General features: G+C 49.3%; 2 protein-coding genes across 2 annotated transcripts in view; one reads left to right on the top strand and one right to left on the bottom strand.

The window, feature by feature from the left end:
* The window catches only part of TJAP1 (tight junction associated protein 1), a 16,931-nt gene extending 13,501 nt beyond the window's left edge, over positions 1 to 3,430 (top strand). The window contains exons 6-8 of the mRNA XM_018555732.1: positions 533 to 640; positions 1,036 to 1,119; positions 2,246 to 3,430. Of these exons, the coding sequence (XP_018411234.1) occupies positions 533 to 640; positions 1,036 to 1,119; positions 2,246 to 3,415 (1,362 nt within the window). The 3' untranslated portion in view covers positions 3,416 to 3,430. The remainder of the gene's footprint in view (positions 1 to 532; positions 641 to 1,035; positions 1,120 to 2,245) is intronic.
* Positions 3,431 to 10,657: 7,227 nt separating this feature from the next.
* The window catches only part of LRRC73 (leucine rich repeat containing 73), a 9,956-nt gene continuing 6,249 nt past the window's right edge, over positions 10,658 to 14,364 (bottom strand). Inside the window, exon 6 of the mRNA XM_018555714.1 lies at positions 10,658 to 10,887. Coding sequence (XP_018411216.1) covers positions 10,817 to 10,887 — 71 coding nt within the window. The 3' untranslated portion in view covers positions 10,658 to 10,816. The remainder of the gene's footprint in view (positions 10,888 to 14,364) is intronic.

The raw sequence follows: 14,364 nt of genomic DNA, 5'->3' as shown, positions 1-14,364 counted from the left end.
GGTGGGTGTTGGGTGGAGCCATAATGGTGGATGATTGGTGGAGCCATAATGGTGGATGATTGGTGGAGCCATAATGGTGGATGATTGGTGGAGCCATCACTATGGTTGACTTGCTTATGGAGCTGTCGTGTTCTGTAATCTTTCTCTGTGTACTAATCTGATTTCCATCTAACTCTCTCCTTCTCTCTGCCGCACACTGTCGGTTTCGCAGGCCTCGTTCAGCCAAAGCTGGATCTATTCAGTTGCGTTTGGTAGCTGTAGTGTGGAGGGTGGGGGGGATCATTCCTTGTTTTGTCCTGTCTGGCACCCTGGAGCCTCACCAACTATAAGCCTCTTGTCTGAAACCTTCCCAAAAACCCTCCCCTCTGGCAGCTTTGGGATTATGGAATGTCTGATACCTCAGCTGTATCTCTCCTCCTGTATGATGGGCACTTCTGTCTCCTGTGTACGAGCACCTCCCCACCCCTGTCCTGCACCCACCCAGCAACCCCTCTGATCCACACTGAGCACATCTTTCCTGTTTAATCTGCAGATAAAGAAGGCGGAGATGGACCGCAAGACGCTGGACTGGGAGATCGTGGAACTCACCAACAAACTTCTGGATGCAAAAACCACCATCAATAGACTGGAAGAGTTAAATGTCAGTAAAGTGTGTCCTTGACGATGCAAATTCTGCCTGAGGTGTTCATACCTCGCCTATTGTAGATACCATACCTACCCCAACAACCTTTCCTGCTGTACCTACCTTACTTTTCCTTCCTACCTACATTTCTGTTGAACAGCAGAATTATAGGAAAGTCACATAAGAAAGATTAAAGTAGGGAACGGACTTAAAGCTGAAGTAAACCTCTGCTTATATTTTGCCTTCTTTGGGTTCCTCCCTTTCCGCCATCCTCATGCTAATGAAATGTATACGTAGAACCTTTCTGTTTTCATGGCATACCTTATTTCTGGGCATTTCTATTTCTGTCCCGGGCGACCTGAGGTGATGAGATCCCTTTGTATATGTACTCAGACGTTTTCTCTCTGTTCCAGGAGCGATATCGCCAGGACTGTAACCTCGCAGTTCAGCTTCTCAAGTGCAACAAATCTCATTTCAGAAACCACAAATTTGCCGATGTGAGTACGTCCTTCATCAGAGGTGTGCAAGGGATTGTGGTGGGGCTAGGCTGTAGGTACTTATGATAAGGCAACTGTAGTTAGAATTAGGCTGTAGCTACGTATGGTGAGGGGACTGCGGTATGGGTTACGCCTTGGGTACCTATGATGATGATGATGAGATTTTGGGTTTGGGTTAGGTTGTAGGTAGGTATGGTGAGGTGACTGGGGTGTGGGTTAGGTTGTAGGTACGTATGGTGAGGGGATTGTGGTGGGGTTAGGCTGTGGGTACGTATGGTGAGGGGACTGTAGGAGGGATTAGGCTGTAGGTACATATGGTGTTGGGATTAGGGTGGAGTTAGGCTGTATGTATGTATGGTGAGGGGATTGTGGTGTGGGTTAGGTCGTAGGTACATATGGTGAGGGCATTGTGGTGTGGGTTAGGCCGTAGGTATGGTGAAGGGGCTGGGGTGGGAGTTATGCTGTAGGTACGTATGGTGAGGGAATTCTGGTGTGGGATAGGCCGTAGGTAGGTTTGATGAAATTTTGGGTGGGGTTAGGTATCTATGGTGAGGGGATTAGGGTGTGGGGTTAGGCCCGTAGGTATGTATGGTGACGGGATTGGGGTAGGGTTAGGCTGTAGATATCTATGGTGTGAGGACTGGTGTGGGGTTAGTCTGTACGTACATATGGTGTGGGTTAGGTTGTAGGTAAGTATGGTGAGTGATTGTGGTGGGGGTTTAGGTCATAGGTACATATAATGAGGAGATTTTGGCTGGGGTTAGGTTGTAGGTAAGTATGGTGAGGGGATTGTGGTGGGGGGTTGGGGTCGTAGGTAGGTATGATGAGATTTTGGGTCGGTATAGATTGTAGGTAAGTATGGTGAGGGGATTCTGGTGGGGGGTTGGGTCGTAGGTAGGTATGATGAGATTTTGGCAGGGGTTAGGTTGTAGAGAAGTATGGTGAGGGGATTGTGGTTGGGAGTTAGGTCATAGGTACATATAATGAGATTTTGGCTGGGGTTAGGTTGTGGGTACGTATAGTAAAGGGTAGCGAATTGTTATAAAGTCAATTCCAAGCATGAGTTGGGGGTGCTACATTGACCGATGTATAGGTGCGTCATTGCTGCTCTGTGTGTCTCCCACAGTTACCGTATAAGCTGCAAGACATGGTCAACAAACATCTGCAAAACTCGGCTTCCTCCCCTGGATCAGGACAAGATACCCCTCCGCCTGTCCTATCACAATCTGACGTAGTGCCGACTTCTATTATTGCACGAGTTCTGGAGAAACCAGAGTCACTCATTCTGAATTCAGCCATGTCCAGCAGCGGAAGCGGCCCGACAGCTGAGGATGTCTTTGTCCATGTCGATATGAGCGGTTCTAGTCAGCAGCAAAATGGTGTCCTGCAGAAACAGGGGAGCGTGGACAGCACTGGCGAAGAAGCAGCGACTTTTGAAAAACTGAGTCCCTACCCCACCCCTCCACCCCCGCACACCATGTATCCAGGCCGTAAGGTGATAGAGTTCTCAGATGAGAAAGTGCGGATTCCTAAGAACAGTCCGCTGCCCAATTGTACCTACGCAACTCGGCAAGCCATCTCCCTTAGTCTGGTACAAGGTGAGAATGGGAGTCCAGACCGGCATCGCACCGTTCCCAACAGTCCGGCATCTTCAGGCAGCTACCCGCAGCGGGCACGGAGCGCTGATAACCCAACACGCTCTCCGCTAAGCAGTGCTGCCCCTAGTTCTGCCAGCTCTGAGGAGGACATGTTGGCCAACTGGCAGAGGATGTTTGTGGATAAAGCGGCCCCTGGCACAGATGGGTCGTTGGGCCATCGCACGTCCTACAGCCGGGACACTGCCTTGGAGTTGCAGCAGAGATTCAGCCGCTCTATGCAGGAACTGAGCCATGCAGCTCAAGCGTTCTCTGAACGAGAGTCCTCTGGAAACAGCTGGCTCAGCAGCCGGGAGTCCAGTTTGGATATGGAAAGCTCCAGCTCAAAGAGGGGTCATCTGCCCAATGAGTACGGCAGGGACTTCTCCAAAGAGGAGGCTCAGGACCTACTCTCTGGGGGTGTTGAGGAAGAGGACGACACTGAGGAGCCGCCTGTCATCGATGAGGACATAGAGGAAGATCAAGAACTAGAAGACCAGATCCAGGAGATCCACCTAGAACCAGGACCAGAGCCAGAGACTTTTTTGGAGAAACCTCCGAGTGGCCGCCCACACCGTAGCCCAAAGAGGATGGGTGTGCATCACCTTCACCGCAAGGACAGCCTAACACGGGCGCAGGAACAGGGGAACTTATTGAACTAGAGGTGGCGCTCCGTGTATGCGAGCCGCGGCCTCACCTTACGGTATATGCAGAAGATCAGGCCTAGCACTCTGTCACCCCCCTGGGCCTGCTCTGGTCATCTGTGTGTCTGCATCCATTTCATCCTTTGAAACCATTCCTCCCCATGACCCCTATGAAATCCAGCAGTTGGTCAAGAAAGTGTCACCAAGTATGAGAAGGACCAGTGATTGGTCAAGCAAGTGTCACCAAGTATGATGAGGAGGACCAGTAATTGGTCAAGGAAGTGTCAGTAATTATGATGAGGACGACCAGTGATTGGTCAAGGAAGTGTCAGTAAGTATGATGAGGAGGACCAGTGATTGGTCAAGGAAGTGTCAGTAAGTATGATGAGGAGGACCAGTGATTGGCCAAGCTGGTCCCCTAATCCCAGGGCCTTTGTCTCCACCCTCTGATCCGGTCCTATATCCCGGCCCCCTGATCTGGTCCTGTGCCGTTTGCCCAGTACAGCGATGGCACTTATCTGACAGGGTGAGAGGGAAGGCAGGCTGGAAATCCTCCCTCCAGCTCTGGGTAGCCCACCTCCCCCCGAGCTCCAGAGTTGTCACAGCCGGCAGTCCCTCCTGCGATGGATCATCTGTTCTCGTGCTTTGTTTTTTGTCCTTATATTTGTAGATATTTTTTTCTGTCTTTTGTGGTGGTGAAATTCTGCCGGTGACATTTCATCTGAGCGGGGGCCCCCCATTATCTTTTCAGTTTTGGTTTGTGTTCTATGTCTTCGGATGGCACCCAACTCCCGTCTGCACGCGTCCCTCCGGACTCTCCACCTTGTTCTGTGTGGGAGACGGTCTGCTCCACCATGACACCATAGAGACATATATCTATATTTTTGTACCCGCCGCAGTATTACCGTCACTGAGCATCTAACGTCTCCGCGTCCTTCTGATCTAAGACTGTTAACCTCACCTAGATTTATTTTCTGACATGTTTTCAGAGCTGATGTCTATTTTCCAACGAGAATAAACTATTTTAAAAGTAAAGCGTCATTATCACTGAGTTGGGGATGTGAGCGCTGCCGCAGCGGTCCTCCGTTAGTGGCGGGTTCTCTGACCCATTCCCACCAGAAAGTAAAGAGAAACGGTCACAAAGCGCTGGGGTAAGTTGCTATTTGCTTGCTCCAAAATTACCAAAACTTGAAGCCGATTGGCTGCTTTGAGGGGAAAGTCCCATGAGCAATGTTGCGTCCTGGGCTCATGGGGGGGAATTTTGGGACAGGAAGCTGCAGGCAGCAATAAAGGGGTTTCAGAGGTTCTGTCCCTTTTTTAAAAATGTTTTTCGTTCATCGAGGTATATATAGGATGCAGAAATAACTGGAGATAAGAATGTGAGTTGCTCAGTGTGCAAGATACCGGAGTGGTTGACGGAAGCCAGGGCTCAACATAGACTGGAAAAACTTCATGCAAATAAAGCATTAGGGCCACATAACCTGCACCCCAAGGTACCTAAAGAACTCAGTCAGGTAATAGTGAGACCATTATTCATCATTTCCAAAGACTCCATAATGACTGGTAGAGTACCAAGTGACTGGCATAAAGCTTCGGTAGTACCGATATTCAACAAAGGTTCAAGATGCCAACCGGGGAACTACAGACCACTCAGTCTAACATCCATAGTATGCAAACTGTTAGAGGGAATGATAAAGGACTACTTAGTAGAGTTTGTTCATGAAAATGGTATAATAAATGATAACCAGCTTGGGTTTAGGAAGAACCGTTCCTGTCAGACCAACTTACTAACATTCTACGAAGAGGGGAGTAGAGATCTGGATGGAGGGAAGTCTGTGGACGTGGTATATCTGGATTTTGTAAAAGCTTTTGATACGGTACCACATAAACTCTTACTACACAAGCTGAGGGCTATGGGCATAGATGAGGTGGTCTGTACGTGGATAGAGAACTGGCTACAGGAACGTGTCCAGAGAGTATCGATAAATGGCTCCTTTTCAGACTGGTCTGGGGTCATGAGTGGCGTGCCTCAGGGATCTGTGCTGGGCCGCATATTATTCAACCGGTTTATTAATGATATCAGGGAAGGTGTTGATAGCCAAGTTTTCGTGTTTGCTGATGACACCAAAATTGGGAGGGTAATAGACATGGACTTAGACACTAAAACATTACAGGAGGACCTGGATAAAATAGGGGAGTGGCAACTATATGGCAGATGAGGTTTAATGTCGATAAATGTAAAGTAATGCTCTTTGGGGTTAAAAATAGGCAAGCGGAATACACATTAATGGGAACTCCACTAGGGAAGTGAGACATGGAAAAGGATCTGGGGGTCATTGTAGACCACAGATTGAGGAATAGCTTGCAATGCCAGGCTGCGGCAAACAAAGCAAGCGGAGTTCTGTCTTGTATTAAGAAGGGGATGTACTGTAGAGACAAGTCTATAATTTTGCCACTTTATAGATCGCTGGTTTGGGCACATCTGGAGTATGTGGTCCAGTTTTGGACACCAATCCACAGAAAAGATGTCCTGGAGCTGGAGAGAGTCCAGAGAAGGGCAACCAAACTAATTAAGGGAATGGAGGACCTAAGCTATGAGGCAAGGTTACTAAATGTAAACATGTTCACGCTGGAAGTGAGGAGATTAAGAGGGGAAATGATTTTGATGTACAAAATGTTTAGTGGTGATGCAACATCAGCAATAAACCTTTTACTGTAAACTCCATAACAAGGACAAGAGGCCACCACCTAAAAAATTCTGGAACTCTCTTCCACAAGCGGTGGTATCAGCTGAGAGTGTTGAATCATTCAAAATGCATTTAGATACCTTCCTCAGAGACCGTAACATACAGGGGTACAGGTACTCTTAAAAACAAGATCACACAGGGACTCGTACACACGCATACACAATCACACACAGACACACGAAGGTTGAACTCAATGGACCTGTGTCTTTATTCAACATCAAATACTATGTAGCTGGGTTACAATGCCGCCTGCAGGATCAGTGCAGTATAACTCCACCTATTCCCAGCATGCCTCCTTCTAGTGTCTGAGGAGGATGGACCATTTTCACTAGGGAGGCACCGATACCAGTATTTTGGTACCGAGTACCGATAATTTTTTTTCCGGTACTCGCCGATACCGAGTAATGGAAGTCCCATTCAGGAAGCCAGGTGGCGTGTAATGACTCGCCACCTGGCTTCCTGATTAGCCGGGCAGCGTGTAAAGACTCGCCACCCGGCTTCCAGATTAACAAGAATGTCCCCTCTTACCTTGGTATGTCCAGCCTGTCACCCCCGGGGCCTCTCCAGCCAGAACGCTGCCTTCCTCCGCTACCCAGCCGGAGCCGTCTGGCTGGCCAATCAGGAAGCCGGGCGCTGCGTAATGACGAGACGCCCTGCTTTCTGATCGGCCGGGAGGCCGGCTCCATGCTCCCTCGTCATGAGATGACGAGGGAGCATGAAGCCGGCTTCCCTGCCAATCAGAATGCCGGGGACTGCGTCATTACACGCTGCCCGGCTTCCTGATTGGCTGGGAAGTCTGCTCCATGCTCTCTCATGACAAGTGATGAGAGAGCATGGAGCCGCTTCCCGGCCAATCAGGAAACCGGGCAGCGCGTCATTACCTAGCAGTACTCGTGCTAGGTATCGGAGCATTTGGGCGAGTACGAGTACTCGCCCAAATACTCGGTATCGGCAGCGATATCGCTACTAGTATCGGTGCATCCCTAATTTTCACTGTTAATGATTGAAACGGGAAGATTATCTTTGAGCTCCTAATAGTGCTCCCACCTGTCTGGGATCCCTTAGAGCAGTGGTGGCGAACCTTGGCACTCCAGCTGTTTTGGAACTACAAGTCCCATGAGGCATTGCAAGGCTCTGATAGCCACGGACATAACTCCCAGAGGCAGATGCATGTTGGGATTTGTAGTTTTGGCACAGCTGGAGTGCCAAGGTTCGCCACCACTGCCTTAGAGCAAGGATAGGCAAACTCTGGTCTTCCAGCTGTGGTGAAACAGCCGGCTTCACTCCTGGTGGTGCCCTTTTGTCAATTATCTTTAAGCTTCAGCTTTGCACACATACTTTGGTTTCCCGGAAGCTGCTCGGCGAGTCATGGGAATAACGTTGCCGGATCGCTAGCGGGCAGGGGAACACAGGAAACCTCCCCGGGGTGGTACCGTACTTGGTGGAGCGATTTGTTTGGGTAATTCCGATAAGGAACAAGACTCCTCCATGATAACTAGTTACGTGACAACCGGCGGTCCACGTTTCCAAGACTATCAGATACCGTCAGTCCAACCATATACGACGCCAACGTTTTTGTTTCTGCCGTACGTGGCAATTGTCCGTGAATCCTGCGCACTTCAATGAACTCCAAGAAATACATTTGACGGTTAGGATAACAATCCAGTTTTGTTTTTGTCCTTACTGTAAAGATTTCCTGACAGGAAGTGATGGGAAAACACCCCAACAATGCTGCAGGTAACAATAAAAACGAGGTTCTAACCCTAACACTTCATCCATAGCGAAATAAAACCTTTGGCTGGACTTGGTCTTTACTGCCCATAATGTGCCAGGATGGTGTGTGGGGGGGTTCTCAGCTGATTGGTTTAGTGCCCCCGATGGGCAGCACATCAGCCTCCTCATTGCCGGTTCACTCACTGCGAGGGCCGAGTGAAAGGTAACCCAGGACAACATCAGCTCTTAATGTACGATGCCTCAGCGTAAAGCCTCCGCTTTTGCCATGCAGGATGATGATGTGCACGATCCTACATCGCTGTCAGTCTTGCAATGCCATGTGGGACTTGTAGTTCCACAACTGCTGGGGGTTGCCGACACCTGATGTAGAGGAAACCTAAAAAAAATATGGAAGGTAATAGGTTCTGGGCTGTCATGCTGATCCAGTGAACCAGAAAAAGTCAGCAAATCAGTGCTGGTTTTCCTCAGCCTTCACTGGCAGCATGCTTGTTCTAAATCCAGGTAGAGAGAGCCAGGAAACTGGCATTTTCCAAAACAGATAATGGCAATGTCCTCTCTCTCTGTCCAGGTGTCCTTCAAAACCTAAAATCTCCTCCACCTGATAGCTCCACGATGCCTACTGTTACTTTTATGAGATAAGCTTCTGTGCACCTCTCTGGTTTGGTTGCATCCTTACTGGGGCCGGCACATTGGTTAGTGTCACCTGATGACAGATGTCACCCTGCAAGCTGCTCTGCCACCAGGAATGCTGGAACACCTGACCTGTGGGCACAGATCTGTGTTCCCAGGCTCCAGGTCATGTGATCTACCATGTGCCAAATTGATACATTGTATCAAATGAAACTTTACCCTTCACTTCCAGTTCTTCCGCTGCAGGTCATGTGATCTGCCATGTGCCAAGGTGATACATTGTATCAAATGAAACTTTACCCTTCACTTCCAGTTCTTCCGCTGCAGGTCATGTGATCTGTCATGTGATCTGCCATGTGCCAAGGTGATACATTGTATCAGACCTTTTTTTCCAGTGAAACCTGTACACTCTAGCGATGCATGTATATTTGTTCGAGTTGAGGCTTATTCATATGTAAATAGCGCCACCCATTAATATGTAATTATTACAGTCGAGATTATTTTCAGTGAGGGGCCACTAGCCCCTATCTTTCTGTACAGGTGGCAACCCTATCCGTCGCAGGTCATGTGATCTGCCAGGTGCCAAGGTGATGCATTGTATCAGATGTAACTTTACCCTTCATTATGTGTGGAGACTCCCATCACTTCCTGTTCTTCCTCCGCAGGTCATGTGATCTGCCAGGTGCCAACGTGATACATTGTATCAGATGTATCTTTACCCTTCACTTCCTGTTCTTCCTCCGACCGCTAGTCATGTGATCTGCCAGGTGATACATTGTATCAGATGTAGCATCACCCATCACTTCCTGTTCTTCCTCCGCTAGTCATGTGATCTGCCAGGTGATACATTGTATCAGATGTAACGTCACCCATCACTTCCTGTTCTTCCTCCGCTGGTCGTGTTTTCACGATTTCTGTCCCCTATGGCAGGAAACCCCGAGACGTGACCCGCGGAACAAGATGGAAGACACGCCGCCACCCGGAGCTGCCACAGAGACAACTCGGCACTCAGGATTCAGATATCTGCATTCAAAGGCCGGGACAATCCCCCGCTCCAGCACCGGGCCGTGTGTGGACAAGTCTAGACATTGCACATTATGTATCTCCACCTCTCAGATTTTTTAGGGAGTTGTGATCCCGGTGTACGTGGTGGCGGCCATATGTGTACGGCCCATCAAAAACTACACTGCACCAATGATTGGTAGCTGAGATCATGTGACGTCAGCTGGCAGCAGCTTGTTATTCAGGTAACAAAGGCGGACGCAGACAGGAGCCTTGTGGACGGATGTGAAGTGTGATCTTTAATGATTGGTCCTCTTGGTTCTGAGCAGATGGCAGGTCCACCTTTGTGTAGGGACCCCGAGGTGGATCCACTTACCTTCTACTCACCTCCCACCACCTGATCCCGAAAAAATAGTTGCTGCTACTGCCTTTTTGACAACATGTGACCCCCCCATACACACACACTGTTGCACTCAGCAGCCAATCAGCTAGCTCAGGTGCAGTCACATGGGAGTGATGGGTACAGCCTATGTATAGTAGGGAAGGTTGTCAACTGCCAATCCTGATTCCCAGGCTGTCATGCTTATCCAGCGGCTTCAGTCATTTGTGTTCTGACCTCATTCTCTACTTCAGTGGTAGGCAACCTCGGCTGTGGTGAAACTACAAATCCCACCACGACCTCTGTGAGTCATGCCTGTGGCTGTCAGGGTCTTACAATTCCTCATGGGACTTGTAGTTCCACCACAGCTAGAGTGCTTAGGATGCCCAACCTGGGTCTAAATTCTGTTTCTAGGACAGTCACTAAGGAAGCATTAAAGTCAGACACAGCCAGGAAAACAGCATTCCCAGGAGGTCAGTATTGGCCTCCTCGGTATGGTTCTCAGTGCAGTATATGGACAAATGACAGGTTCCCTTTAATATCAGCCCCTCCACCATACAACTCCAGCACACACATCACATGGCAACGGTCAGTTATTCACAAAAAAAAAACTTTATTGAGTTGCTTGTGCTTGAACAGTGGTTGAAATCAGCAGTTTGTGTCGGTGATAAAGTGCCGGGTTTGTTCCCCTGTGCAGATTTCTAGATATATATTCTATATTTAAATATTATTTATATCTGGAATAACAATAAGAGACCCTGTCACCTCTCCGGGACACACACACACACACACACCACCAATAAATACAATCTTCCCGTGTTCCTCTGATCTGTGCAATATGTGAAGAGGATGCCCGTCTCCTCCGATGTGCGGCCGCTCAGGACGCCATCATTCGGGTTATCCTGAAGAAGTGCCGTGTCAGTGCGCTCACATCTCTGTCTCGGCGAGGAGGCTGTCACCCAGGCCGGAGGTCAGGAGGACTCTGTGCGGTCCGGGACCTGCGGAGGACACACAGAACTATCAGAGCACTCAACTGCTCGTAACATTCCCAAACAGTCCGCCAATGGGTCAAAGGCCAAACGGCTCCTCCCCCCAAAAAAGTCACCTTCGCTTTATAGTGGAGCTCCAATCAAATCCACTTTCTTCAGTTGTGTGTCCCCTTTGGTGAAAATCAACTCACTATATAGCCACTGGGACAGGAAATGAGGGTACTGTTTCTTTCAGTAAATATTACATTAAAAAAAAGCCAACCGGACTTTCCTCTACGGTCACAATGTGACGGCACTTGCAGGAATCGAGTCGAATACAGTGTCAGTCATCGATCAGAAAGTTTGAAGTTTAAGGGGTCTATTTATAAACAATTTGCAGAGCCATTCACCCTGTGAATCCCTGTCTACGTTCATTTTGTACGTATAGACACAAAAATGAACGCTCGTAGTAAGTAGAATGTAAATTGAAATGTTATAATGTAATACAGCAATGTGGCCACTAGATGGAGCTGAGAATCAAAGGATATAAACGCGTCTTTCCTGTGCTCCTCACCGCCATCTAGTGGCCATAATGTGGTATTATTTTATTACATTAGAAATTACATTAGACTTACTAAGAACAGAGGAGTAGAGTTGGGGGAAGGGGGTCACAGGGACGCTTGCCCCGGACGCCAAATTTTTAGGGGCGCTGCATGCAGGGTCGTTCAGTTCTGTATGTCTGCCTGGACAGCCCTGGTCATCCCATAAAATGCAGGACCAACAGAGAGCAGCTGAGTGGCAGCAGGATGCTCCATTCCTCCATAAACAGAGTGTGCACCCAGGAATGTCATCCCCAGAAATATGGCAGCAGTGAGGAGGAGGACGGGGATGGTGAGGAGAGGCTGGCGAAGATAAAGTGGTCACCCCCCGCAGCTCTTGCTGTAAGCCGGCCTAGAGGGGGAACTGATGAGAGAGGAGGTGGAGAATGGTAGAGGGGGGGGACTGATCAGAGGAGGTGGAGAATGGTAGAGGGGGGAACTGATCAGAGAAGAGGTGGAGAATGGCAGAGGGGAGGAACTGATCAGAGAAGAGGTGGAGAATAGTAGAGGGGGGGGTGACTGATCAGAGAGGAGGTGGAGAATGGTAGAGGGGGAACTGATGAGAGAGGAGGTGGAGAATGGTAGAAGGGGAACTGATGAGAGAGGAGGTGGAGAATGGTAGAAGGGGAACTGATGAGAGAGGAGGTGGAGAATGGTAGAAGGGGAACTGATGAGAGAGGAGGTGGAGAATGGTAGAAGGGGAACTGATGAGAGAGGAGGTGGAGAATGGTAGAAGGGGAACTGATGAGAGAGGAGGTGGAGAATGGTAGAAGGGGAACTGATGAGAGAGGAGGTGGAGAATGGTAGAAGGGGAACTGATGAGAGAGGAGGTGGAGAATGGTAGAAGGGGAACTGATGAGAGAGGAGGTGGAGAATGGTAGAAGGGGAACTGATGAGAGAGGAGGTGGAGAATGGTAGAAGGGGAACTGATGAGAGAGGAGGTGGAGAATGGTAGAAGGGGAACTGATGAGAGAGGAGGTGGAGAATGGTAGAAGGGGAACTGATGAGAGAGGAGGTGGAGAATGGTAGAAGGGGAACTGATGAGAGAGGAGGTGGAGAATGGTAGAAGGGGAACTGATGAGAGAGGAGGTGGAGAATGGTAGAAGGGGAACTGATGAGAGAGGAGGTGGAGAATGGTAGAAGGGGAACTGATGAGAGAGGAGGTGGAGAATGGTAGAAGGGGAACTGATGAGAGAGGAGGTGGAGAATGGTAGAAGGGGAACTGATGAGAGAGGAGGTGGAGAATGGTAGAAGGGGAACTGATGAGAGAGGAGGTGGAGAATGGTAGAAGGGGAACTGATGAGAGAGGAGGTGGAGAATGGTAGAAGGGGAACTGATGAGAGAGGAGGTGGAGAATGGTAGAAGGGGAACTGATGAGAGAGGAGGTGGAGAATGGTAGAAGGGGAACTGATGAGAGAGGAGGTGGAGAATGGTAGAAGGGGAACTGATGAGAGAGGAGGTGGAGAATGGTAGAAGGGGAACTGATGAGAGAGGAGGTGGAGAATGGTAGAGGGGGGAACTGATTAGAGAAGAGGTGGAGAGTGGTAGAGGGGGGAACTGATCCTAGAAGAGGTGGAGAATGGTAGAGGGGGGAACTGATTAGAGAAGAGGTGGAGAATGGTAGAGGGGGGAACTGTTCAGAGAGGTGGAGAATGGTAGAGGAGGGAACTGATCAGAGAGGAGGAGGAGAATGGAGCACGTGCCCCCTGTCATACCCCCCGCACTCCTCTCCTATATGATGATAATAATTGTGGGTAACATTAGCTGTAAGAAAAGCAGCCAGTTCGGTACATGTCATGCTTAGTTTGGTCACACTAACTCATGGTTACCCTCGGGGCACTCCGCAGCTTCACTGTAAAGGGCCCCGTCGGTACTGATGGTAGAATTGTTCTTCCTCCATAAACAACCGCCGCTCTCTTACCCGGAGTTCCCTCTCAGACTGCTGGACCTTTCACCTCATCATCACCTGGTCCCAGATACAAAGGACCCCATCAGAGGACACATTCAGCTCCTGTACGGCACCCCAGACTGGTCACATGATCCCCAGGGGGACAGAATGGAGACACAAAGCACCCTCATTCCTTTGTTTACATTACAGAAGAACTGGAGACATTTATATATACTGTAATAATAAATCACCATTAATTCTCTCTGAAGAAAGCAGATGTTTCCTAATCCCCGTCTCTGACCAGTGTCCCGTCTCTGACCAGTGTCCCCGTCTCTGACCAGTGCCCGCCCTCCAACACTCCTCACCTACCCAGATTACTCTTCAGCCCCTTCTCCCTGATGGGGGGCTCCTGTCCGGGGCCTTCGCTCTCATCGTCATCTTCCCCTTCAGTGAGAAGGTCGGCGATCTGCTGCTGCAGCTCCATGCTGATGTTGTTTTCAGACAAGACCAGAGACCTCAGTGGTGTCGGATAATTCTGGATCATGTCCAGCAGAATCTGCAATGAAGAGACTGGGCAAACTGAACATTTCCCACACAGTGCGGTCACAGGATAATGTCTGTCCATGTATACACACTGCGGTCACAGGATAATGTCTGCCGATGTATACACAGTGGGGTCTCATGATAATGTCTGTCCATGTATACACACTGCGGTCACAGGATAATGTCTGCCCATGTATACACAGTGGGGTCTCATGATAATGTCTGTCCGTCTGTACACATAGAGCTGCCCCAAGATAATGTCTGCCCATGTATACACACTGCAGTCCCAAGATGATGTCTGCCCATGTATACACACTGCGGTCACAGGATAATGTCTGCCCATGTATACACACTGCAGTCCCAGGATAATGTCTGCCCATGTATACACACTGCAGTCCCAAGATGATGTCTGCCCATGTATACACACTGCGGTCACAGGATAATGTCTGCCCATGTATACACACTGCAGTCCCAGGA

This window comes from Nanorana parkeri, unplaced genomic scaffold, assembly GCF_000935625.1.
Source record: "Nanorana parkeri isolate BGI_ZX_2015 unplaced genomic scaffold, ASM93562v1 scaffold210, whole genome shotgun sequence".
Classification (NCBI taxonomy): domain Eukaryota; kingdom Metazoa; phylum Chordata; class Amphibia; order Anura; family Dicroglossidae; genus Nanorana; species Nanorana parkeri.
Note: the sequence above shows the minus strand (reverse complement) of the source record. Positions and strands in the feature narration are given on the sequence as shown.